This window comes from Chroicocephalus ridibundus, chromosome 2, assembly GCF_963924245.1.
Source record: "Chroicocephalus ridibundus chromosome 2, bChrRid1.1, whole genome shotgun sequence".
Lineage (NCBI taxonomy): Eukaryota > Metazoa > Chordata > Aves > Charadriiformes > Laridae > Chroicocephalus > Chroicocephalus ridibundus.
In genome coordinates this window covers 103,400,160-103,426,551 of record NC_086285.1, presented here as the reverse complement: position 1 = coordinate 103,426,551, position 26,392 = coordinate 103,400,160, and the positions used below count along the sequence as shown (strand labels likewise).

Genomic DNA, 26,392 nt, shown 5'->3' with positions numbered 1-26,392 from the left:
CTATTTCATGTGTAAATGATTATGACTTTGCTATTAAGCAAGTTCTTACCTGTGAATTTCAAAGTCGAAGGCAAATCAAAACATCACGAAATTATTTGTTCTGAAATATTATACGAATTTATCCACTAAATCTTGATAGCAAACAGCGGCAGATTAGCTTTCCCCATGTAACAGTAAAGAGCCTTCTTTTAATGAATCACAAATCTGATTAATTCTACTTATGCTTAATGAACTGTGGATGCGTTTAACGTGGTTGTAGCATTTTAAAAGGCGATTCGAGGGGGGACAAACCCCAGCTCCCCTTCCTTTTAGGAACGCTGAGGTTTTAGTGGTGGGTGACACAGCTGCCTCCTCAGTTTAGGCATTGCTCACTCAAAGGAAAATAGTTAACTTCCCAGCTTCTTTTATCTTAGACCTTTTAGAGATGAATAAACTAAAAAGCAGCAGCTGATGAAAATAACAAAGGGTGGTAAGGTGCCTTTAGTTTCTTATAAGAGTGTCTGCAAATTCCTGGTGGAATTCTAGGCCTGGCGCTGATGGAGCTGGCTAAGGATATCGATCGCCACTTGAATTCACTGAATAAATAATGGTTGCCATAGTTATTGAGCATTCACAACTGGTGGGGAAGCACGGAAATCTCCAAAACACCTCCTGTGATAGTTTTGCTGGAAAATCACCCAATTAATTCTCTCTCGTTTCATGAAAATTATGCGAGATACGGAGGATGCTTGGGCTCCTTGTGCTAGAATTTCAATCATAATTGAGCATCTCTGCCCCCGATTTTAGGAGCTAAAGAGAAAAGGGCACTTGCCGTCTCTTATTTTGCGTGGCAGAAAGGTTAACTGACATCGTCTAACCCCAACTGTTCTGAGAAACCTTACACTTTCAAAGCATCTTTGCTTTGAGTACCAGAGTATGGCTTTGGGCTACACCGAAGAGAACGAGTTCTCTCCATTCGAGGTAGGGATGCTGATGTGTTTGGTTTTTTTCCTCTCGCTTTGCAGAACGACATGGATTAAAAGAACCAAAGAAAGTGGAAGAGCTATGCAACAAGATCACAAGCAGTTTGAAAGATCACTTAACTTTCAGTTGCCAAAACAAAGGACAACCGCTTGAGTCTGCAGAGCCGAAGGTACTGGGTGTTCTGGCTGACTTGCGTTCTCTCTGCACACTGGGACTGCAGCGCATCTTTTACCTGAAACTGGAAGATTTGGTGCCAGCCCCTTCCATTATCGACAGGCTGTTTCTGGACACCTTACCCTTCTGAGTCAAACCACCCTCCCGAAAGGCAAATGCCCACCCGAGCAGGCAAACGGATCGTGACTTACAGCTAACATTTCTGCCCTCACTTAACAGAAAAGCAGCTCCGAGTCTAAAATGAGGTCTTTTCTGGCGCTTTGTCCTTACAACCTGAGGCCTGAAACTTCCCGGCTTACTGGTTTGGGGTTGTGTTCTTTGTTTTCTTTTGTGTGATTTGGGTTTTTTAAATGGCTAATATGGCACTTTTGGACAATGCTATCCCAGCAGCAGTAAAAGGTTAACATGACTGTTTTAAACCTGTTGTTTTAACACCTCATGGTATATGAGGGGTACAATTGTAGAAGCTGTGTTTGAAAACAGGAACAGCAAATAGTTGTTTCCCAGGGTAGTATGTGTTTTGTGAGGATACCTTTAGCATACTTCCTGCATCAAGGGCACATACATCAGCACAATCTAAACAAAAATTCACTTTTTTAGCAAAGTACATTCAATTGAACATTTCATACGAATCAAATATAGCAAAATGACAATGGCTGTTAGCTCCCATGTTCAAGTGCAATTTTTTAAAGTGCTGTCTTACTAAGTCTCGTTTATTAACTAATTTATTTTACTATGAAAACAAACAGGAGAAATCCAGTGAGAAAATTACATGCACTAACTTAACCTGACAGAGTTTTCCAAACTTGATTCCATGTAGCGCGACTTATTGACAAGTGTATGTGGAAGACACGGGAGCAACCGTGGCTCGGTTGTTCCTCAGCTAAGGAAATCCGCGTAAGTAGTGGCTGGAGCACACAGGGTCAGCATCAGGGATAGGTCAGTTTTAGACTTCTAACGTAGGCGACTAGTTAGTAGCCAGACAGAAGGTGGTTTTCGAGAACAAGCAAGTCTTGTAAAATAGTATGAATGTAAGTGCTAGGAAGGATATAGTGGGCTGCGTTTAAACATTCCGTGTTCGTACTCCTTTTTGTATGTTTATACTGTTGATGCCATATTAATATGAAATAATTTGTTGCATAGTGTCCTTATTTGTATAAATGTTTGTATGCATGGTATATTGTAATGGCTTTGCCTGTATTTATTGCAATGACTGCCAGCTCATGGGAGCCCTGTTACACATGATAACTAAATGGGGTGTTCACACTGACTCAGATACACCGGTTGGAAAACTATATACATATATATAATGTGTATATATATATATGTATATACCTATATTTGTGTGCGTGTGTGTGTGCGCGCGTGTCTTTTTATTAACCATTTGTATATAAAAATATCTGTCAAATCACAAGCAGAGTTATTTTACAGTTTATTTGCAGTGACTTTAAGGCAGTACTGTTTAGCACTTTGATATTAAAATCTTGCTCATGTTTTGCTAAATTCAAATAATATTTAAAAAGTTTAGTTCTAAAAAACTTTATATGCACTGTATTAAGTAAAAAATTTTGTTGGTCATTTTGCTAAGGAAATTTTTGAATGTCAACCTGATGTCACTGTATCTTTTGTTAGCTTTAAACATTCTAGCTTTTGTCTTTTTTTAAACTATGCTGTTTATATGGAAATTAAATTATACAATCAAACAGATGCCAAATGAATTGCCTAATTGCTGCAAAGGATAACCCAGATATCGAGTCACTGTATGGTTTTCAAATAGTAATCTGGTATTTTATCACTTACTATGTTTGGATGTGCTTTTATGAAAAAATTATTCTTATATCAAGATTTATAGTAGTGTCAATAGGGAAACAGACTTCTAATCACTATAGTTAATATTTCCGGTTTACCTGCAGATAATATTTGGAAAAGTATTGCTTTTTGTATTGACTTTTAAGCTTATGTGCAAACATAATAGCATAATTAAATATCAGAGAAGCTAATGTTTCTTGTAGGTTGCTGTAACAAGCCTGACCAGCAAGACAAATATATTTTGACTGAATTTGCTTTTGTATATACTAAATATATATATATACGTATATATATATACACACACTCACACACATGTGCGCATACAAAAACATACAGACACAAAATCCAAAAGTATGTTTACTTTTGTCTCCTTGTGTAAGACACAAGGTCCCTTGAGAAATTACTTTTATCTAGGGACAAATCCTGCCAGGTGCTGAGCACCAGCCAGATGAGGGCTTGCAGGTGCTTCTTGCGAGTGGGCCCTTGCAAAGAATTTTCAGGCGAATCAGCATAGTCCAGTAAAGTTGCTTTTTTGTTGAGCAAGGTTTATTTATTAAGTGGAATGTGAGCGGGAGGTAGCAGGTCCAGAGCCCCGTGTGAGATTTCACATAGCCAGTGTCCTCCAGTCTTCCATAGATAGTCTTAACTGTGATACTCTCCCAAATCCCATCATCTGTGGAATTGTCCTTCATGTCAACTTCAGTACGCAGATTCATCCTAGAGTACAACCAGTGACAGGTCACAGTGGTAAAAGAAAGAGTTAACGCAGAGTAAATCTGCTACTTTTCTTAGAGCTCTCTCAGTGCGAACACGCCTTTGTCTAGGCAGAATTCAGGAATATATCAGGTGTTAAGGGAGAGTGCCTTGCTTTTATTTCAGACAACAGTGTTTCAAGAGTTTCTTCACTCCGCTAACCGCAGTAGTTTTTTTCTTTTTCTTTTTTCTTTCCTTTTTTTTTTTTTGTGGTGTTAACCTGTGGGTTGAAAGAAATGCTCTTGTACATATACAATGTAAATTAAAATTATTAAATTGAATAACATTTTTTTCAGAGGCCCCATGTGTGTTGAATAAGTATGCTTAATTCTGTTAAAATCTGATGTGAATTTTTTATCGTTTATAAAACATTAAAAAAAATTGTCTACTTGAGTCTTAAAAATGGAAAAATTGGTGAAGCATGCTTAAGAACACTGGCAATTTAATGGCTAGTCTTTTGATTAAAACAGCTTTTCTATAAATACAATAAGACCTGCACTATCTGGTTACGCATTCTCAATTAGATATTGAGAGCTGGACCGTGGTTGTCCCAGAGGTTGAACCACATACAGACCAGAGCAGAGACCACCTGCCCCTCACTGTACTTCTCCATGCCAGGAAAGGACTGTAATGAGCTCAGAAATGATGATGGCCACAAGGCGGGGAGGGGATGGCTGTAGGGCTTGTGGTCCCATAGAGCACCTCTGTCTGGGGAGAAAGAGGACGGGGCTCTGATCCCATCTTCTGCCCCTTTGTGTCAGTAAATCCCGGTAGGACATCGCTCCAGCAGGCACCTGCGGCATTTTCTTTAAATGTGCGTCCAGTTCCTGTCCTCACCGTGCCTTTGCTTTGTAGGAGGGATCGCTTATCCCCTGCCAGAGAAAACTGTTTGGCTACAAGTGCATTTTCTACAAATGCAGTTTTGAGAGGCATCTGCCACTATTCCGGGTATTGCCATAAGTACTGATGGCTCCAGCACATCTCCACGAGAGCTGTTCTTCTGCGGGAGCTGCTGGGCTGGAGGTTACGTCAAATGGTGTGCTGTGGCGGGCTGCGAGATTGGCAGCTCCTTCTTTGGAAATGTGACAAAACAAAAGGTTGCTCAAACTCTTCCAAATTATTTGTTGCTTTTTTTTGCCTATGCCTTATTTTAAAAATTAACCTAAAAATCCTTAATGAGAATGGCAATGCGTTTTGCATAATAGTCCCCTTTAGGCAAAACACGCAGATCTTGTGACCAACCCCCACCAGCATCTGAATTTTCACCCTCCATGAAAAAGTTTATCCTCACTAAACTCACAAGTATCTCAGTTTGTATTTGCTTCAGGGGCCGTAAGTTGTGTCCTTAGACATGGGAACAGAACTGTCCCCTGATCTAGATCGCCTGCACTTGTGTCCCTACGTGCGCCTCACGCGCTTCTAAACCACATCACTGGCAGAGTCCTTCCAAAGGATGTGATGCCCAAGGATTGACTCTGGCATCGGAAGGTTGGGCTGAGTCAGCAATAGGATAGTGGGTTCCTCTAGTAGCGACCTTTCTTGGACAGGAGGCTGGCACCAAGTCACCCCAAAATGAGCCAACTTTAATGAGAGGTGAGTCAAATCTCTTCATACAGCTTTCCTACCTTTACTTTTCACGTTCAGGTTCCTTTGTTCAATACACAAAGCTAAAATTACAGTTATGTTGCAGAGAGGAGAGAGAGGCTTAACTGTATAAAATTAAGCATGGCTCTGACAAAAATTGGCAACTCCCTCTATGGACGCTTTGAAACATGTCTTTTGATTAATTATTTGTATTATAGCAACACCTAGAGGCCACAACAGAGATCAGGACCCCATTTTGCTAGCTATCCCAATTAGCACCTCCGGTACCCACCCGGGAGAAGCTCCAGTTCAAATAAAAAAAAAAGAAAGAGGAGAAGCACAGGAAAAAAAAGAGTCGAGCGCCATGCCCAAGGGTATAGAGCATTTCAGTCACAGAGTTAGGAATAAAAACTTTTGTTTACTGAGCTAGTGAATGAGCTACTCCAGTGAATGCTCTTATTTTGTTTTCCTTTTCTTTTCCTAGGCAATTTATGCTGCCACTGTATCAAATTTTATGCAAACACAATAAAAGCACTGACAAATTCAAAACAACCCGTGTTTTCAAATTGATATTGTTTACCCTGCGTATATAAGTCATCTATGAGAATATTCAAAATCCTGGTCAATCACATGTTTGGAACTAAGTTGTGATACAAACCAGATAGTATTTAGAAAAGATATTTAGCCGTTCTTTATTAAATGAATGAAACTGACCATTAGGAATATTTCAAGATGTGGATTAAACACTAATTATTATTGGATAAAAAAGATTAACTTTTAAAAATGCCAAACTATTGATGAAGTAATTGAATAAATGGGGAGTCAATTAATCAAATTCTTAGCGGCGGATGACATATTTGAGAACTGTATTCCAGACCTACATTTGTGAGAAATACCAACACAGGGACTTGTCAAATAAAAGAGAAAGAAACTTGTTTGCCATATGGAAACACTTTCAGCAATTTTTCTTCTATTTTCTTTTTTAACATTAGACACCTTTACATTTATATTCACAATATGGAATGTTCTGGCTGCATTTGGTTACAGAAGAAGTTTGAATACTCGAAGTTGTGACGTGGTTGTGAAAGTCGGACAAGCTCAAAATTCTGACCTAAACTCACAAAAGCAAGGATTTTCTTGAAAGTCCAGCTGTAATTAGCTATTATGTATATTGCAAGATACTTATGTGTGTTTAATGAAACTACTTTAATGTCAAGTAAAAGATTCTGAAGACATGCAAGAGACAAGATCATGGGAAAAAATGACTTTTTTTTTTCCATTGTTAATATTTTCATAGAATCATGGAATCATAGAATCACCTAGGTTTGACCAGACCGTTAAGATAGAGTCCAACAGTAAACTTAACACTGCCAAGTCCACCACTAAACCATGTCCCTGAGTGCCACGTCTACATGTCTTTTAAATATCTCCAGGGATAGTGATTCAATCACTGCCCTGGGCAGCCTGTTCCGGTGCTTGATAACCCTTTAGGTGAAGAAAATTTTCCTAGTAGCCAATCTAAACCTCCCCTGGCACAACTTGTGGCCATTTCCCCTTGTCCTATCACTTGTTACTCGGGAGAAGAGACCAACCCCCACCTCTCTACAACCTCCTTTCAGGTAGTTGTAGAGAGCGATAAGGTCTCCCCTCAGTCTCCTTTTCTCCAAGAAAAACAACCCCAGCTCCCTCAGCCGCTGCTCATAAGACTTTTGCTCAAGACCCCTCACCAGCTTCTCTGGACACGCTCCAGCACCTCAATGTCTTGCTTGTAGTGAGGGGTCCAAAACTGAACCCAGTATTCAAGGAGGGGCATCCCCAGTGACAAGTACAGAGGGGCAATCACTCCCCTAGTCCTGCTGGCCAAGCCAGGATGCTTTTGGCCTTCTTGGCCACCTGGGCACACTGCTGGCTCATATTCAGTCACCTGTCAACCAACACCCCCAGGTCCTTTTCCACCAGGCAGCTTTCCAGCCACTCTTCCCCAAGGCTGTAGCACTGCATGGGGTTGTTGTGACCCAAGTGCAGGACTTGGTACTTGGCCTTGTTGGATCTCATACCGTTGGCCTCAGCCCATCGATCCAGCCTGTCCAGATCCCTCTGTAGAGCCTTTATACCCTCAAGCAGGTCGACACTCCTGCCCAACTTGGTGTCACCTGCAAACTTACTGAGGGTGCACTCAATCCCCACATCCAGATCATTGGTGAAGATATTAAATAGAACTGTTCCCGACACTGAGCCCTGGGGAACACCACTTGTGACCGGCCACCAGCTGGATTTAACTCCATTCACTGCAACGCTTTGGGCCTGGCCTCCCAGCCAATTTTCTACCCAGAGAAGTGTACGCCCACCCAAGCCATGAGCAGCCAGTTTCTCCAGGAGGATGCTGTGGGACACAGTGTCAAAGGCTTTACTAAAGTCCAGGTAAACAACACCCACAGCCTTTCTCTCATCCACTAAGTGGGTCACCTTATCATAAAGGAGATCAGGTTAGTCAAGCAGGACCTGCCTTTCACAAAGCCATGCTGACTGGGCCTGATCACCCAGTTCTCCTGGGTGTGCTGCACGATTGCACTCAAGATGATCAAGATGGCACTCATTTTGGATTGTTTGTCACTTTTTCTTAAAAGAACAGAGAACTCCGGGCTTGTTTAGGTGGAATTTTATCTCAAGTAAATAAATAAATAAATAAGCAAAGAAGTTACGTGACATTTAAAGAAAGAAATGTGTTTAAGCAGCTGAAATATCTCAAATAACCCAAAGTCTTTAACCTGCTAAGTAACATATTAAAACACTCCTTCCACAATAACTTCCCCTGCGGTCTGTGATTAAGCACTACTGTAGAACAAAAGTGAATTATAGAGATGGTTTGATAGTGGGGAAACTTTCAAACGTAGCAGACAGAAAACAGGAATTAATTTACCTTTCATGGGGTCTTATTATTTATCTTGCTGTGTTTCCTAATTAATTGACAATATTGATGTTTACACAGGGATTTGCTCCTTTCCAACTTCACTTGATCCTGTGAAGAAGTTAGAATGCTGCATTTGTAGTATCACATTTATTGCCATGGCAACAGTCAGGGATTTCACAAACACTAATTAGGGTTGGCAACTTGGAATGTTTTCAGTACGGTCCCATATAATTTTCCCTCTTTTATCCATTTCTCATTATACTTTACTTTAAGAATTGACTTCTTCAGTACGTATACAGGTTTTTCCCCCATGTCCTCAGGATTCGGTTAATACCTCCTCTGATTTACAGCCACCTTTCTTACGCCTCTGCACACACTCAGTTAAGAAGTAACTGCAGTCCCTGCCTCCATTTGTGTTAAGCTCCATTTTTTACACTTCAAATTAGTCCAAGTTTCAGTACAACCAGCTGGATTCTACGCCAGCATGTGCAAAAGTAGTAACGAAAGGTACAGAGGCTTAGCTGCATCTTCCCAGGCAAGCTACTTTTAAAGGTAAATCTTGCTCCAGGCCAAGTACGAGCCTTCTGTTCATGGCAGCTTAAGTCCTGTGGACATCCAGAGATCATGTAAAATACTTTAATTCAAGCATATCAAGAACATTGATAGACATTTAATTCACTGTGTAATAATATGGAGAGGTGGGCCCCTGTGAACCCAATGAAGTTCAACAAGGCCAAGTGCAAAGTCTTGCACTTGGGTCAGGGCAATCCCAAGCGTGGATACAGTCTGGGTAATGCGTTGATTGAGAGCAGCCCTATGGAGATAGACTCGGCAGCACTGGTGGATGAAAAACTGAATATGAGCCGACAATATGCACTCACAGCCCAGAAAGCCAACTGTATCCTGGGCTGCATAGAAAGAAGCATGGCCAGCAGGTCAAGGGAAGTGATTCTGCCCCTCTACTCAGCTCTGGTGAGCCCCCACCTGGAGTACTGCATCCAGCTCTGGGGCCCTCAGCACAGGAAAGACATGGACCTGTTGGAGCGGGTCCAGAGGAGGGCCACAAAAATGATCAGAGGGCTGGAGCACCTCTCCTATGAGGACAGGCTGAGAGAGTTGGGGCTGTTCAGCCTGGAGAAGAGAAGGTGCCAAGGAGACCCTATTGCATCTTAATTATTTCAGTACTTATTTCAGTACTTAAAGGGGGCTTATAAAAAGGATGGGGACAAACTTTTTAGCGGGGCTTGTTGTGATAGGACAAGGGGTAACGGCTTCAAACTAAAAGAGGGAAGATTCAGACTGGGCAGGAGACCTCGCGCAGGGCTGCCCCACACACTTCCACACCCCCCCGCCCCAGGGCCATTTTCCTCATGTTTGTTTCCCTCCATAACTCTCGGTGTGGGGCAGTGGGGCGGGGGGCAGGAAGGGGCCTGGGCAGAGGAGGAGAAAGAGGAGAAGGAGTGAAGAGGAGGAGAAGCTGCCCTGACTGGAGCGGGTTGGGAAGGGGGGCAGTACTGGGGTAAGGGCTCATCGGGAGGGAAAAGCTAAGCTGCTGCTTCTAAAAGAGAGCCAGAGGTTCCCGCCGTAGCTTTAAGAACATTTTCACTTGCCTTGACGCATAATTTAGGTAATACCGAATTGCCAGGTGTGACCCATCCCTGGAAGTGTTCAAGGCCAGGCTGGATGGGGCTTTGGGCAACCTGGTCTAGTGGGAGGTGTCCCTGCCCACGGCAGGGGGGTTGGAACTAGATGATCTTCCAACCCAAACCATTCTATGATTCCATGATTCTATACTAATCATGTATTACAGTTATCCAATTGAGTTAGTGCCCTAATTTACTCAGAAGACTTATCAAACTCCATATTGGTAGTGAACTTTTGAGCCTCTCTAAAAGCAAAATGTATTAATTGGTTAACAAAATAAAAGACAAATTTATGATGGAGTCGCCAGCAAGAGGGAAGGTTTTACTTCATAGGGCATGCTGAGGGCAAGAAAGAGATGTGTCTATTCAGCAAAGTAAAAGATTCCCCTTCTGCATCTCACTCAAGAATGAGACCCAGCTGGTTGTCAAATCACCTTCCCAATACCAAAGATATACAAAACAGAGAAAATATGCCAGTATTGCCCTAATTTGTAATGGAAGACAATAAATCAGACTGGTTAGAGTGTATTTATACTCTAAGGCACTATAAGTGACTAGAAGAAAAGAAGAGAAAAATAATGCAACCACCTGGAACATCTTCCTTAGGTTACAGGTAAAATTATATCATTTGTTTCTAACGTAGAAAGGATTTTGTACATTATTAACAGAAAAGTAGTATTTGAATAATAAATTGAGTCTGATCACCATCTTCATTCCCTACACAATGGGGAGGTAAAAAGCCTCTTAAATGATGGAAAAATGTCTCATAAGGTACAAAGGAATTGAGAGTTCATCTTGACGGTAAATTAGGTAATCTTTTTTGGAGATTATAATTGAAACCAGGGCAGAATTACTATACTTGATAAGAAGAGCTTATTGAAATAAAAAAAATATAATGTGTTATAAAAGCAAATACAGGATTTAGATTAGACATTCAAGTCAAAAGTGAACCATTGGAAGAAGCCCTGTATTCCAACAGACACTGAGACAAGCTAACATAAACATCTAAAGAAAGCCTTTATTGAAAAAGCCCTGTTGCCTCAGAAGTGTACATTTTGCCTCCCATTTTAAGGAAAGACTGAACTGTGCCAGCTTGCCCAGTTTTTGATGACGCCTCCCGCTGCAGTTCACTGCAAGGATCAGTTTGAAAACCCAGTCCTACTGCTTTTGAGAAATTTGAACTCAGAGCCCTCCAGACTTTGGGACTGTATTTTCACGACTTAACTTTGTTCCCCCTACCCTTAATTTCAAAAAGGCATAACCAAACGCATGGCAGGGCTCTTCATAAGCTATGTGAACTGGGCCACAGTCAAGAATTTCCACATGGAGTAAATTTTATTACATGAAATTTCCCGCCTGCTGTACAGAGCTGTGCAATAGTCAGCACGGACACCTGCTTTTCATCTGATTTCTAAGGGAAAGCCTGGTGGATTGCCACTCCTTTGAAATTAAGGAGTCAGGGAACAAATTTAAACCATGAAAATAAAATGCTGAAGCTGGAGGGCTCTGGGTTCAAATTTTACAGAAGTACCAATGCTGTGTCTTAAACTGATCTCTTGAGGGAAGCGCAATGGAAAGTATTTGCAGTGACTGGGCAAGCTGACGCAGTTCAGTCCTTTGGAAAAAGAATCAGGATCCATCCCATGTTCAGACACAGAACTAGATCTGCTTTAGATATAAGTGACTGCTTTAAGTGAAAGACTTTTCAAGGTAATTTATCAAGGATGGCTGAACCTGACAGAACAAAAATGTAGACCTCATGAACTGAAATGAAATCTTCAAATTACCTTACAAAACATGATATTTTGGGAAAATAGCTCGTTCTACTCCATGCCTCCAGAGCAGCCTGTCCTCCATGAGATGGAGTTGTTAATGCCACATGAAAGGGCTACAGAATCGTGCTGCTAGTCTCCAAGGGGCAGAAACAATCACAGAAAACTAATAAATATGGTGGGAAATGCTATGTGATGTCAGCATTTTCCAGTTTTCCATAGTACATTATTCTTACAGTTCAAGTAAGACACAAGGCCTCGTTCAGTCTGGGCTGTCACATTGTTTAGGCTGCACCTTCACAGATGTGACTGGCTGACATAAGGCAGGACTTCTGTCAGCAGCAGCCATGCCGTGCCCGCCTGGTGCCTTCCCTCCACGGTGCCTTCCCTTCCTTGGGCCAGCAGCAGGGATCACATGGACATGAGGTGAAACAGAGCAAGGAACTCATCTGGGATAAAACTAACCTGGTTTTCCCAGGTGGGGTCTTGTCTCTGCTCCTGTGAGACCCTACCTGGGGTACTGCGTCCAGCTCTGGGGCCCTAAGCACAGGAAAGACATGGAACTCTTGGAGCAGGTCCAGAGGAGGGCCATGAAGATGATCAGAGGGCTGGAGCACCTCTCCTATGAGGACAGGCTGAGAGAGTTGGGGTTGTTCAGCCTGGAGAAGAGAAGGCTCCGGGGAGACCTTATTGCAGCCTTTTAATATAGAAAGGGGGCTTAGAAGAAAGACGGAGAAAGACTTTTACCAAGGTCTGTAGTGAAAGGACAAGGAAAAACAGTTTTCAAATGGAAGCGGGTAGGTTTAGACTGGACATAAGGAGGAAACTTTTTTTATGGTGAGGGTGGTGAGACACTGGAGCAGGTTGTAGTGTTGCAGAAGTTGTGGATGCCCCTTCCCTGGAAGTGTTCAAGGTCAGGTTGGATGGGGCTTTGAGCAACCTGGTCTAGTGGAAGATAACCCTGCCCATGGCAGGGGGGTTGAAACTAGATCATCTTTAAAGGTCCTTTCCAACCTGAACCTTTCTATGGTTCTGTGATTCCTGCCCTTTCCTTACTGGTCTGCGATGCTATTCATACACACTTATTTTCCCATTTGCTGTCAGGATACTTCAGCCTAATTTTCAGATCTGCTGCATACCCATAATGCCAAACAAGAGCAAAAGGAGCCATGGAAATATTACTGCCATATAATATTTGCATGGGAGTAGCCTGCAGAACTCCCAGATTAAATAAGGGGCCCACTTTGCCAAGTCCTCTTCATATACGCTAGAGATGCCACAAGACACTCCCTGCTCTGAAGGCATATAAAATTAATGAAGCAAGACAGAGGATAAGAAGTGTTATAGTTGCTGTATGGGTAGAACTTTTAAGAACAGATGTACTTAGCTTTTTGCTCTGTCACATGGGAACTTTGGAAAAGCTAAGAAGAGAATCCAGATCCCACAATACTAGCCTATTGCTTTAAAAAAAAAAAATCCTTCCTCTCTTATGCCATGAGTCAGCATACTTTTCCAAACTTTCAGACTAGCAATTGACAAATTGCTTGGGGAGACTTTAACCTGACATACTTAGTATGTTCATCCCACAGCCCTCACAGAAGCCCACAGATGTCAGCTTCGATCAGACTCAGCCAGGACTGCAAAACCCATCGGGTTCGTTAGGGCTAGGATGCATGTTAAGATGGTCTAAAAAGTAAATCCTCCAAAAATTACTGTGTGTTCTGCACTTAAAGAGAGACACATGAGGCTGCAAAGGGCAGTGTTTTTAACCGGCTGCTCTAAAATAATAGCCTAGTTATTTGTCCAATATTGTTTTTAAACATAGACATTTCTAAGCCATAAGAATTCTTTCGGAAGCGGAATGCTGCTTTGAATCTCAAATTGCAGCCCCCCGCTCTGCTGTGAAGAGCTGTCACCATCCAGTCAGCAGAGTCCAAGCCAGTCTCCCAAACCTGCATGGATTAACATATAAAGCAAAAGGTGTTCCCGTAACTGTGTAGTGATTGCGATCGGAGTAGGTGGTAAAAAAAAGAAAACAGATCATGCAAGAGATTTTGGTTTCAAAACTCGCTATTAAAGAGTGATTCATATGTAAGGATAGAATGGGGAGGGGGGAGAGTTTTTTAATCAAAGACTGTACAATGTTAGGTGTTCACAGTTCACCGTCACAGAGGGTTTTAATTTTATGTATTAAGACTACATAAGGACTCCTGTGCTAGTTCCAAATGAGGGCCCATCTAGCCCAGCGTCCTGCCTGGCAGTGGCCAGGTCAAACCTGAAATGGGCTGTGTGGACTGATCCTGCCTTTAGGATCACTGGAGCCAAGAACGTACTTACCATGCATCTCATCGAGCAGTGCTCTTCAAACCTTTATGATCGTGCACCCCTACCAGTAAAAAGTTTTTGAGCATGCACCTCCAATATAGGTATATTTGTTTTATACCTATAGTAATGAAGTTCTAGATTTTTTTCCTGCACCCCACTGAGTCGTCTTGCAGAGACCCTGGGGTGCACACACCCCACTTTGGAGACCACTGTTATAGAGGATGTCACATCATTTTAGTAGCACATTTCTAGAAACAATAAATAGTATTTTTTGAACACAGAGCATCTTGCAGCCAGTGGAGACACGCTAGTTACTAGACCTCATTGAGACGGTAAAGACCTGCTGTCTTTGTCTACCACTAATCACAACCCTCTTGCATTGAGTTCATGCACACTGAATGCGATACCGGTTAGAAAAAGAACAGGACAATTTGTCCAAGCTTAAAAAAAACTATGTTGCTTTAACAAGCTAGGAACATCAATTTAATGTGGGAAATATTAATAGGAACTGGAAATTGTTCAAGAACATTCTAGTGGGTATCCAAAAAAAAAAAAAAGCCACAAATTTGCAAGTAGAAAAGAACTCATGCTGCGGAAGAAAGAATTTGTGAAATACAGAAGATGCAGAAATGCTAGCAATCAAAATATAAAGCACGCAAAAGAGAATAATAGCAGTAAACTACAAAGTTTAAAAAACGTACTCTGCTGAAAACAGCTATATGAGAAAAGATCAACCAGCAACATAGTTAGAAGAAAGATACAAGAAACACATTAGAGTAAAAAATTTCTGCACCAAATATTGGTCCATTGCTAGAAACAGGTATTATAATTTTGAACAAAGGCTTAGAAAAGACATATGTGTTCATCACTGTTTCTCTTCTGATTTCATAAGGAAGCAGGAGGATAAATTTGCCCAATAAAATATTGTAGATGGCACAGAAAGCCTGGCATCCAGAATGAAGAAAAATATGATGCAGAGTCGGCTGCAATTACACATGTACAAATCAAGCAGCCTGGAGCGAAACAGGCAGCACAGAAAACAGGAAAAAATCTCAAAGATCACAGAGAAATTGCCAACATATTCCAAATATTAAAAAAGAGCAGAGAGATGATCCAGGAAAATATAGATCTGTTAGTCAGATGCTGAACTGGACACATAATGAGAAGTTTCATTTAGGAGCCCACCAACATAGAAATGAATGCTTAAAGTGCAATTAATAGTAATCAATTTGATTTCATGGAATGCTGGTCTTGTAAAACAAACCTTCTTTATTTTATCTTCTTCAGTTTTCTTTTTGTTCACAGCTATTGCTCTGGTTCACAGAGACAACTGTGTTCATACAGTATATTTATAGGCCCGTGTCTTCAAATCATTTGACCATGGAGTTTGATCATATTATATGGAACTAAAAGGATATAACTTGGGAATTTAGTTCTTATCAGTATATTAGTGAATGATTTTGTCTTTGCTACAGTTTCCACTGATTAAATTTGCACAGGATACAGAAACAAGTGGGATGGTAAACAAGGAGAAAAGGTAATTTGTAAAGAGTGACCTGAACTGCCTGATTAAAAAAGCAGATTAAAAAACTGTATGGAGACGTGAGGACAAGTATTGAGGAGCAAGAAATACAATCTCATGATACTGAAAACTCCCTCCAGAGCAGGCACTCAGAGAAGCACATATGGATCATCATAAATTAAGCTGCAACCAGTGTAGCTAATTACTTCCCAACAACAGCAAGGGCTGTTAAGCCTTGGTGGAACTGAACGACTTCATCCTGGCAGTTGGAAATGCTCCAGTGTATCTGAAGTTGTGGGGCTCAGTTTAGGGATGAGCTTTCCTGATCTTCATGCACAAGGTCAGCCTGAGTTGCCCGACAGGTTTTTTTTTCCTGGCTCTGAATGATAGGAAGATATATTTTCCTGACAATTTTGTAGATTGACCTGCAAATATAAGTCTGATCTAGTAAGGGTACTCCTGAGTCCTAACTACGTCGATGACAAGTCAAAATTTAGAACATGACAAACGATGCAAAAATAAAGTTTATGAAACTGTATTCAAATTCTGAATGTATCTTTCCATGCCAACTGCATGCTCCTTTTTATTCCTTATGTCTTATTTTCATTGGCATAAATGCATTGGAAATGTCTGTCTTCAGCTGAATTCTCAGATACAAACATGAATATTCATGCATAATTAAGAGTATGTTCTGTTCACGGATCATTAGTAATCATGCTCTAATTCTGTATCCAAACTACAATAATCAACTGTGGAGCAGAAAAAACTGCAATGCAATTGAAGTGACCCATTATACGTCACAAGCAGCAAATAGTCAAAGTTAACAACTCACAGGCAGAGACATTTTCCTTCTAAATCTTCAGGTGAGGACTTTGAAAATCAGTCTATCGTGAGGAATCAAGATCAATCTATGAATGGTTTTGAACAACAGCAAAAACCCTAAAATTATCCTATAATCCATTTACAATGAATGATTCATCCAGTCCTAGTAACATCCTTGCTAATACCGCATGGCTGACCCAACCAGTTACTGTATTTTCATGCACCAGTAGAGGTATGTCTTTATACACCACCTTGATAAAGGTTCCATGCAAGTAGGCAAGACCCAGTCCTCTCTCTGCTGCAAACTGGTGTCTCTCTTAGTTTTGATGGAGCTACTCGGGTTTCACCAGCTCAAAATCTAGAGCTGAGCAATAATGTCAATGGCCACAGTAATAATAAAATACCATGGATTGTTAGTTTTCTGAAGGACATGCCTATATTAGCTTTTAATAGGCTTAATAGGTGTCATGTACAGCTTCTATATACAGTTATGCAGCTTACTCTACACATTTATGTTCAGATTTTGGCAATGTTTCCTACTTGGTTTCTTTTATTTTGTTCCCATAATTTCCATGCAGGCCTCTCTTCAGCAACTTTTCTCTTGTGCTACCTCGTCTTTCCAGCAGTTCCCCATCCATCTGAGCACACAGCTTTTCTCTTTATTTCACTGCCAGCGGTCTGTAACAGTTAGTACGCGTTGACATCTTTGTTTCCTAGGGTTATCTCACGATAGTCAGCACCTGGTGTCGTGACATGCTTCCCTTCATGCCTGACACCTGCACCTCATACACGTATAACTTTTAACTTGTTGATGTTTCTAGTCTATCCTGTGTCTACCTGCTGGCAATCTGGTCTTCCTCCTTATTCTGGGACTGGTGGAGATCCATGGATCAGATATGGCTTCTGTGAGGAGCATTACTGCTGTGCTTCAGAAGCACTTGGTAAAAATTGCATTAACTATACTCCAATTCTGAGCCCGTGAAGACCCAGCTGTCCAGTCTCCATGCAAGCCTTGCTATTTTTAGTTTGGTACATTTTACCTCTTGCAGATTTTTTTCAAAGTTTTATTTCATTTCCTTAGTGAAAACATATGGCAAACAGATGCCTAAGCAGGGCCCCAGGCACTCATCTCTTTTTCCAGACTTTTCAGGATATCTGGGAAAATTCTGAGGTTTATAGTGATATGCATCACACTTACAATTTATTTCAAGTGCTACCTTTCAGTGACAGGCATCCTAAACATCATCAGTTTCGGAGGGGCGTCATTTTAAAATCAAGTTTCTGTCTCTACTTTTTCTTTTTTCCATCGGCAACCTTGAAAACAGAAATAAACTAACCACCAGGATTCAAAGATGGTAGCAGGTGGGTATCAGTCAGAGGAAGCAAGGATGATCTAAAGATCTTCCATCTCCTTCTCACAAGCACCTCTCAAAACTTAAAATAAATCAGTTGATTGAGATTCATCTAGAAACATCAGTTTACCCATCCCTCCCCAAACCTTAAGTAACGCTTTCTGCACAACGGCGTGACCACAGCTCTGCCTGAGATAAAAGAGAAATGATCTGAAGACTTTAAAATGCTAAATCTAGCTCTGCTTAAAAATTGTTAGTCCCCTCTGAGACTGGGATTTAGCTATTTTGCATAGATTATAAGAGTGCTAAGTTTAGGCAGCGGCCCCACACTTGCTGCAGCCAAGGCAACTATTCCATGGGAGAGACCATCTTCCAAACCAACAGGAAAATGGGAAAATCTTCAGTAGAGCTGCCATATATCTTTTCCCCAGGTATCGGCCTTGTTTTATACTATAATTCTTCTATAATTTATACTTTATACTATAATTCCCCTTTCCCACGCTTCACCCTTTGTTCTACTATCCTATGGCAATGCATTTAAAATTAATATTTCAAGATATTGAAATTATTTCTGAATTTTAAATATGTACGTATATTCTGGAGAAATTTTCTTTTGGCAAAGCGGACTATACATGGATATCGGCATACTTTATTAAGGCTTCTTTGCAATTATTTCTTATATGGGACCTGAAAGCCAAGAAATCGAATATTTGTTTTCCCTCTGATCTGTCCCTTTCCCAGGATTCACTCGTATTCAGACACATGAAATACTGAAGAAAGAATTTAAGATGCAATCTTGTGTTGAGAAGAGAGCACTGAAAGTGAAACGCGTGCAAGATGGCACATCTACCCTTATAACTGGATCTGTCTCCCAAGCATGAAGATACCCAAAGTATGTCAAGATTTGGTCCAGATATCAGACATAAAAATTTAGATTTATTCACAAAATGCAAATATTTAATTTAGAAGCCATTTAAACGAGCAGCCTCTTGAATTTATTATCATACTTTCTTTTTCCTTTCTCATTAAAAATGTTGCTTTTTTTGCACAAAGGATGAGAATGCTGCAACACACCGTTTTCTCTATCAACATGCAGCAATCAATTAATGCCGAATTAGATGATTTTACCATTTCTAAGACAGGAGTGGAAGCTGAAACATAGGCTGAACAAAATTGTTCTGAAAGGCATAGCACATGGTCAAGCAATTGTATCAGCTCTGAGGACACAGGACTGCTGCAGAAGTGATTTACAGGTATCTTGTTCCATATTTTATATCAAAATTATCCAGCAAAAAAAGAAACATAAAGCAACTAAATCAATGCCAAACTGATTGTTGTATGAGATTTCAAAGGGATGTTTCTTTTTCTCCCAAATAACTTCTATCAACAAGAAATGTTCTTTACAAATTAAGGATTCCTTTCATCCCTTTTTGTTGTCCATAGAGAGGAAAGGCTAATGAATATAACGACACACTAGCCATCGTAGTTAATTCCCAAGGGATACTTAGTTTTTCTTCCACAGATATATCAAGACATAATGTTCCTTACATATAAAGGAGCCGTTTTTGCTGCCTTTACCCAAGGAAGGACTAAAGAATGTAGAAAGTTTCACCGCGCCAGGTCACAAATGTGACCGCTGGAAAGAAGCAAAGCTCTGCAGTCCTCCCAAAAGGTGACTTTCTAGTTTCTATGGAGCATCTTCCTCCCCAAACTCCAGCTGGTTAGCTGCCGCTTAGTTATAGCTGCTGGTTAGCTGTGCAACATGGGCAGCAGCCACCTGTGGTGACAGCGACCACCCTGGTGGACCTGAGACCTCCTGGGCATGTTGGCTGGCAGGATTGCCAGATGTTCTTGGACTGACCATCCTTTTGCACAGCAATGGGGCAGAAGACTCTCGCTTTACTCACTTCTCTCTAACTTTGTATGTCTGCAGGTCTCTCTGCACCAAGTAAGACACTGAAGGTACTCCTTGGTTTGTGCCCCAGACTCCCTGACAGAGGCTGTTGAACTGTTTCCGCAGTACTCTCTTGATAATGCACTTCTTAATTTGCCTCGGTGTTCCCACTCATCATTTTACTATTAATTACTTATTACTAGCTTTGCGTGCGAGCAAAGCATTTGGTATCTTCTCTTCAGCAGCCACGTGGGGCAGCTGCAGACCAAAGGTGTCGGACGCCACTCGGTGTAGAAGAAATTATGTGCCACCCTGTCCCTGCGCTGCCCACAGCCCTTTCAGCCTGTGCCAGTTTCTGTTTCGTCTTGGCCTACAGCACCACGGGCACCACAGGAGGAATGTACCTGGAAAATAATATGACTTCTGGTTTAATTCGATGAAACACTTGTATTGGTTTCTAAAATGTATGTACTTTTTTTCCCCCCTGGAATCACAGTTTTCAAAGAAAACTGATTGCCATCACATGCATTAAAAATGGCTTTTAACAGTGACTTTATCAAACGTATTAGAATATTAGCAGATATGTTATGTGCATAAATGTAACGTGTTTCACCTTCTCTATCTAATCCGAGAGGTTCTTATTTTCCATCCACCCACTCAGGCACACAGTTATTCATTAGGTAGAAAAATGAGCTGCACACCTTAAATATATTCAGATTATTGTAAAACTGCCTCCACCTTGCCAAGGTAAAAATATCCGTCTCCTTCTCAAAAGATAGAAGGTGATAATATAGAAATGTTTCTACTTCCAAAGCACCTATAGTAATACAAGGAGTGAATTCTATTTAAAAATAAATTCGCACTTGAACAGTTGCTGTACTCGATACGTGTATTTCACACACACACAAAAAATTGTTTAAAAAATTATGTAGCTCTAGTCAAGCATTTAGAAGTTAGGAAATAAAAGAGTCAAGAAGAATCTTCTATGCCTGAAGAAACTTTTTTCCCTCCTTTCCTGTGTAAGTATTGTGATATAGTCCTTAATTACATCAAAATGTGATTTTTTACCTCAGGAATACACCTTGTTTAATCCAAAGAACACCTTTTCCTCTTCAAATTGTTCTACCTGAGCCACCTGTGCCATGAACACCTGTGAGATTATTTAATAACTCCTCTGGCCTAGTTGTCTAGACAAAAGAAGCTTATGTTATGCCATGTTTCTGTCCCTCAGACCCCACTGAGAACTTTTGAACCCACTGGGAAGTTTCAATGGAAGAGCAGAGGTTTTAAAGAAGAGAGGAAGAAAAAGAAAATCTTATCCAAGTTTCAGGACAACCAGGGAAAAGCGAAGGCCGTGTCAATGCCTTCTCTGAAGTAAAGGCAGAAGGTGAACTTTGCTCTGCTGCCAGAACCTGGCTGTAAACCTGCCTTCACCCGTCCTGCTGCACCAGGGCCACCCGCACCCCCCCGCCACAGCCCTCACCCGGCCTCTCCTTTCTGAGCAGCTGCTTTTTCGCAGAATCTTTTCGTATCCATTTTTACATAGGTGAAATCTGGGTTTCCTCTTTTCTTCTACTCCCACGGCCCCTCCAGCCTCTTGCTTTTGTCTGGCTCTATACTTCTCCCTCGCCTTGCACACTCCGTTTGCCGTTAAACCTTCCCCCCGCTAAGCTGAACATTTGGGCTGTGCTATTACGCTATTTACAGCCCGGAAGTTTGTGGTAAAAATTCTACACACAAAGCGTGTCAGGGCAATCGCAGTATTAAGTGACAAAATTCCCCTTCTTTCCATGCACACATGTCAGCCTTCAGTCAATGTTTCCAACGACTGCCCGGCCTCTGAGATCCTTCAGCATAGCTGAAACGGAGCTGGGTCACAGATCACAGCAATAACGCCTACGTCAGAAAAAAAAATAAAAAAATCAGCACGCTATTTGAGGGTTCATCAGCCGTCTCTGCCAAACACGGATCTTGGACAACATATTGTAATTTTGCTAAATAGCGTCAATACAGATGTTTGCACATTGGCAGGAAATCGATTAAATCCCACTGTTCTTTTACTCAAACTCTGCGTCCATTGTCTCTCATAAGACAGAGGTGTAAGTGCAGAGTTGATAACCTCTGGTATATTCATAATTGTCATGCAACACATATGCGCACATTATCCCATCATTTTTGCTGTAGGTGCCTTTATGGTCACCCCTCATCACTGCAAAGGATTAAATGAAGTAGCAGGCAGTGAAAAACTACAAAATCTTTCAGGTACATCCCATTGGCACCACCTTTAATACATCGCAGCAAATCCGCTTGTGTCCATCTACATCCAACCGAGCTCCCAAGAATTACCATTTCCCCATTTTGTAAAGGTCCCAGTGTTAATTGTCTTGTGCACAATGATCAAGTCTTTTTTCTCTCTCTCTCTCTTGTCCTTTGGAGTCCTGATTTGATGATCCAGTTTTTATCCGCCGGCACTCAGTGACAAATAACACTCTGCCTTAGCAGAAAATGTCTGTTGAAGGGCTGCAGCGAGACTGGACGTCACTCTGGGGAAGAAACACCACAAAATCTGCAGTACCAACCTCCAGTGTATTGCAAAAAAAAAAAAAAAAAAAGGAACGTTAACTCTGAAGTACAACTCTATGCCTTGTAAGTATGCTAATATATATTTTGCTTGACTTCCAGTATGTCAATGTTGAAACAGGACATTTTTTAGCTTAAACGAGTCAAATCCTGGTAACACCGAAATCAATGGCAAAATCCCTGCTTACTTTGATAAAATGTGAACATTAGATGAGAAATTTATATTAATAAAATATGAGTTTTAAACCATCTGCATTCTTCATCCATTTTGCTAACAAAATGATATAATAGATTGGTAAAAATACAAACAACTTTTATATAGCTTGACATGCTATTGCTTCTGACTCCTTTTTATAACATCCAAAACCCTAAAATAATTAAAATAGAAATACTTTTCTATAATTATGTAAATCTAAGGAAAATCTAACATTTGACAATAAAATTTTCACTTTTCATACAACTTTCTTCTGAAAAGTTACTATTTGTTGTAGCACAGATGTTTGTTGTTGTATCACTCAGTCTTTGGAAGTTGCTTCAACAGCATCTGGGTAGATAGAATAAAACCACTGAAGACTGTACCCTGTGAAGCAAAAAATAACAAACGGCAAGTCTCAAAACCAACAGCCAGTCTTATCTTCTCAAAAGAGTGTGATGAGGTAATAGCATGATGCTGAGAATGTAAGATGTCCCAGAAAGACCTGATCTTTGAATGGGTCCAGAAGGTTTAGGGCAGCCTCGTGGGAGAGAGAGGAAGAACATCACTCCCACCTAGAACTGATCACACAGAGGGAACGAAAAGTGCTATTGCTTTGCAATTCATGGAGAGATCCAGGTCATTGGCTGGAAAAAAAAAGGAATGATAATCTCAGATGTGTAACACATTTCCATATTTTGTGTAAAATGTCAACATTTTTGTTAAAAAGCTTTGATGACTTACATGTTACATTGGTATGGTGATCACCAGTGCTGTCTGATGGTCCTTTACTTCAGCTAAGTGTGGCAGTGAAAATATATCTTTAACATCTCTTCCTCTCCTTACAGTACTGATACCATTGCTACATATTATTATGAGTGTTTTTAGCACTGCTGGAGGGCTTCTAGGTCTGCTGGAGTGCAGTATAGATCCAGAGCATCTGGACAGTGGAAAAGACAGAGCTTTTGGGATGAGTCATACATAGGGGAACAGAGTTGGGGAAGGGACAGGAAGGAGAGAGGCAAGAGACTAGTGGCAGAGTACTCTGAAGGTGTCAATACAAAGATTATATTAATATTAATAACAAGAAACACATTTAGGCTGTGGTCTGGAAGAAGGCAGATCCCAGCATCCTCATCAGCAAGCTCACCCTACCACTCTCTGGAAGCCTCCTTCCTTATCCAAAGGATGGAGAGCCAAACCATGATCCCACTTACGCTTTTCTTTGTGGAACTATCTGTAAAGACAACAGACTTCCACAGGAAGCACAAGTCACTTTATTGCTCCTCCACTTGTATCTGCATGCAGCCTTTTTACTAGGACTCACCATCGGTAGAGAGCTTCTGCTGTTGGAAATGGGTATTGCATGATCAGTGTCAATTGGTGGGACAGCAATTTGTGCTCAGTATTTGCGTTCCTATCACCTGGAAGGGAAATCATAGAAGGCAGAGGGCTGCAGAAGGAGTTCAGGAAGGACTAACTTGTTCTCCTGAGATATATTTTGAATATACTCCTGAATTGGCAGATGTATGTGTAGCATAAATCTTCCAGAGTAATTGGAGCCTAAAGTAGCCAAGAGGAATCTTGTTTTGAACATCTGAACATTTGAACGCCAAGCTCTGCTGTGAGTCTGTTAACCCAAGCAGTAAGACTCAGGTTCAGCTGGTCCTGGGAAATTTCTTTAGTCATCAGCTCTGAAACAGTCCCGAGAAACACATGGCACACATTAATTCCAGGCAAACTTCCATCTGATCCACTCAGGTGCTGAGAGTCGTCTTCAGGAGGGCCAAACTCTAAATTGACAAACCCCTGAGGCACATCCCCAAAACCAGAAGTTTAACCCACACAGCATTAGACTAAAAACACACCAGTATAAAATTTTAATGTTCACTCTATCTTGTTTTTTCAACTATTTTCCTCCCACAGCTCTGCTAGGCTTCCCAGGCAAACAAATTGAATCTGGACTCACTCCTACCTTTACTGTAGTCCTTTTTCCCCATTGTTCAGGTGTAATCTGCTTTCATCCAGGCATTGCATCACTTCTGCCCTGCTTCTTGTCAGCCCGTGCATCTAGCCACCCTCCACATCAAGTTTGTCCTGGCCTTGCCCCTGATTTTTCCCATACTAGAGGTGAAACTACTGGCAGGCTCCCCATTTGCTCCCCAGGCCTGATGTTGAGGACTGAAGGGGAGTAGAAGAAGAGAAATCAAGAAGGAGAATAACATGGTGATCTCCTGAGGTGTTGGTTCCCCTCTCCCTCCAAAATGTTGATGTATCGCTTAGGAAAATGATGGCAACTACTCCTCTTGAGCCATAGCTCTGTTCCAGACATAGCAAGAGACTGGACAAGTCAGTAATATCTATAGCAGCGGAGCAGTAAAACCCATAATAAAACCCAAAGAAAATCACAGCTACATTAAGAATTACAATTCAGAGGAACAACTAAGAGACCTAAGCAGCTACTTGCAAAAGAGAGCTAGATAGCAGGCTTTGTGCTCGGATCCATAGAAAGGTTGTCTTGGTTTCTTTCGAGGCCTGAGCCTTATAAGAGCTGTTTTGTATTCATCACCTGCATCCTATTCACTTTGGGACTCCTGTCCAGCTCAGAGATGACCCTCAGCATGAAGCAGTCCGACAGATTGAAAATGAGATCCAGTCATGTTAGTCAAACGATGCTATCAACGTGCAAGGTTGCCAAACACAGTCACACACCAATTAAAGTTTTTTTTACTTTGGCCCAGTGTTTCACCTGTCTGTAGCTGATATAGAAGAGAACCATTCATAAATGATCAAATTCATCCTGCGGACAGTATTTGTCTCCAGATTTAAAACTGCTAAAATAGCTCACTCTCTGTGCCACCCAAGCATGAAGCTAATGCCCCTCTTCAGCCTCTCTGACACCTCGAGCTTCTAAATGCAAAGCAAACAATCTACATTCATGGTGCCTGCAAAATATTAATCCATTCTACAATTTCCAAGGCAAGAAATTAAGCCATTTTAGTCACAATTTATGGTTTAATGTAAATTGTAATAATGCTATCTTCTAAACAGCATTAAACATCTTTAACTAAACATTTTCCTTTTCACATGTTTATGATTTTTTTTGTGTATACAGATGACTGTAACAGTGAGAAACCAATACTTTAATGGCTCATCTAAATACTAAACGAAGAGGTAAATATTCAGTGTGATGTGCAGGGAATTAGTAGTAGCATTAGCAGTAATGGGACTTGCACAGCTAATTCTCTGCATAGCTAGCTGAACATGTACCCCAAAGTACTCATCAAGAAAACCAAACTTTCAATTACATCTTAAACTAAAATAGGCTTTAGAGGCTTTCTTTATCTGATACAAAACTTTAAACTATGTTTATCTCTGCAAGACTGAACTTCAGGGCTTCACAGTATTACTGCCATATAGAAGTAAATAGAATAAGATTCAAACATCATTTATAAAAACAAACCTTGCTGTGGAATTAAGTCTCTTTGCATCATGCATATTTGTGTATGCAGCATCTCCACCCTACTCTTGCAGAACTTGAGCACTTCCCAGTTTTAGTGTATACATGACACTGCCTGTGAGATAGTGAAAAGGTCCACCTGATTTGACAATGGAGCCGATACCCTTCAGCTTTGCATCTTTGACATTAGACCATCAATTTTCTTTTTCAAGAAGTACCGATGAGCACCTCTGCAGTAAAACCGTCTAGCAGGGGAGAAAGAAACAAGTTTGAAATGTGAACCTAAGCCATTTGTCTTATGCCAGCGTTCCCTTTCATGGCTTAGATATATCTATGGCCCAGCAGGAGACAGTGAAGGAGTTAATTGTAAGTGACTACCTTCTCATTTTGCATCTTTCAGAGAAAAGGGTCTGACTTCTGCCAGAAGCAAGTTAAACTTTTCAAGATAATACCAGCAAGCATCACTGTAAAGATCCAGGTCATGAGGGTTTCCCTAGACACAAAGAAGTTGATGGGTACTGGAAAATGTGTAAGACAGAAAGAAAGAAACAAAGCAGCACAGGACCAAAGAAGGTTCTGATTTGAGAAAGTATATTTTATGACTTACTAAGATAATGTTTCAGTTACATTTAAAA

General features: G+C 41.0%; 1 protein-coding gene across 2 annotated transcripts in view; it reads left to right on the top strand.

The window, feature by feature from the left end:
• Window positions 1-5,800, top strand: part of NR4A3 (nuclear receptor subfamily 4 group A member 3) — a 32,249-nt gene extending 26,449 nt beyond the window's left edge. Inside the window, exon 7 of one of the 2 annotated variants that reach the window (XM_063326376.1) lies at window positions 1,005-5,800. In XM_063326376.1, coding sequence (XP_063182446.1) covers window positions 1,005-1,267 — 263 coding nt within the window. In that variant the 3' untranslated portion in view covers window positions 1,268-5,800. The remainder of the gene's footprint in view (window positions 1-1,004) is intronic. The other variant, XM_063326373.1, reaches the window with a different exon arrangement.
• Window positions 5,801-26,392: the final 20,592 nt, after the last annotated feature.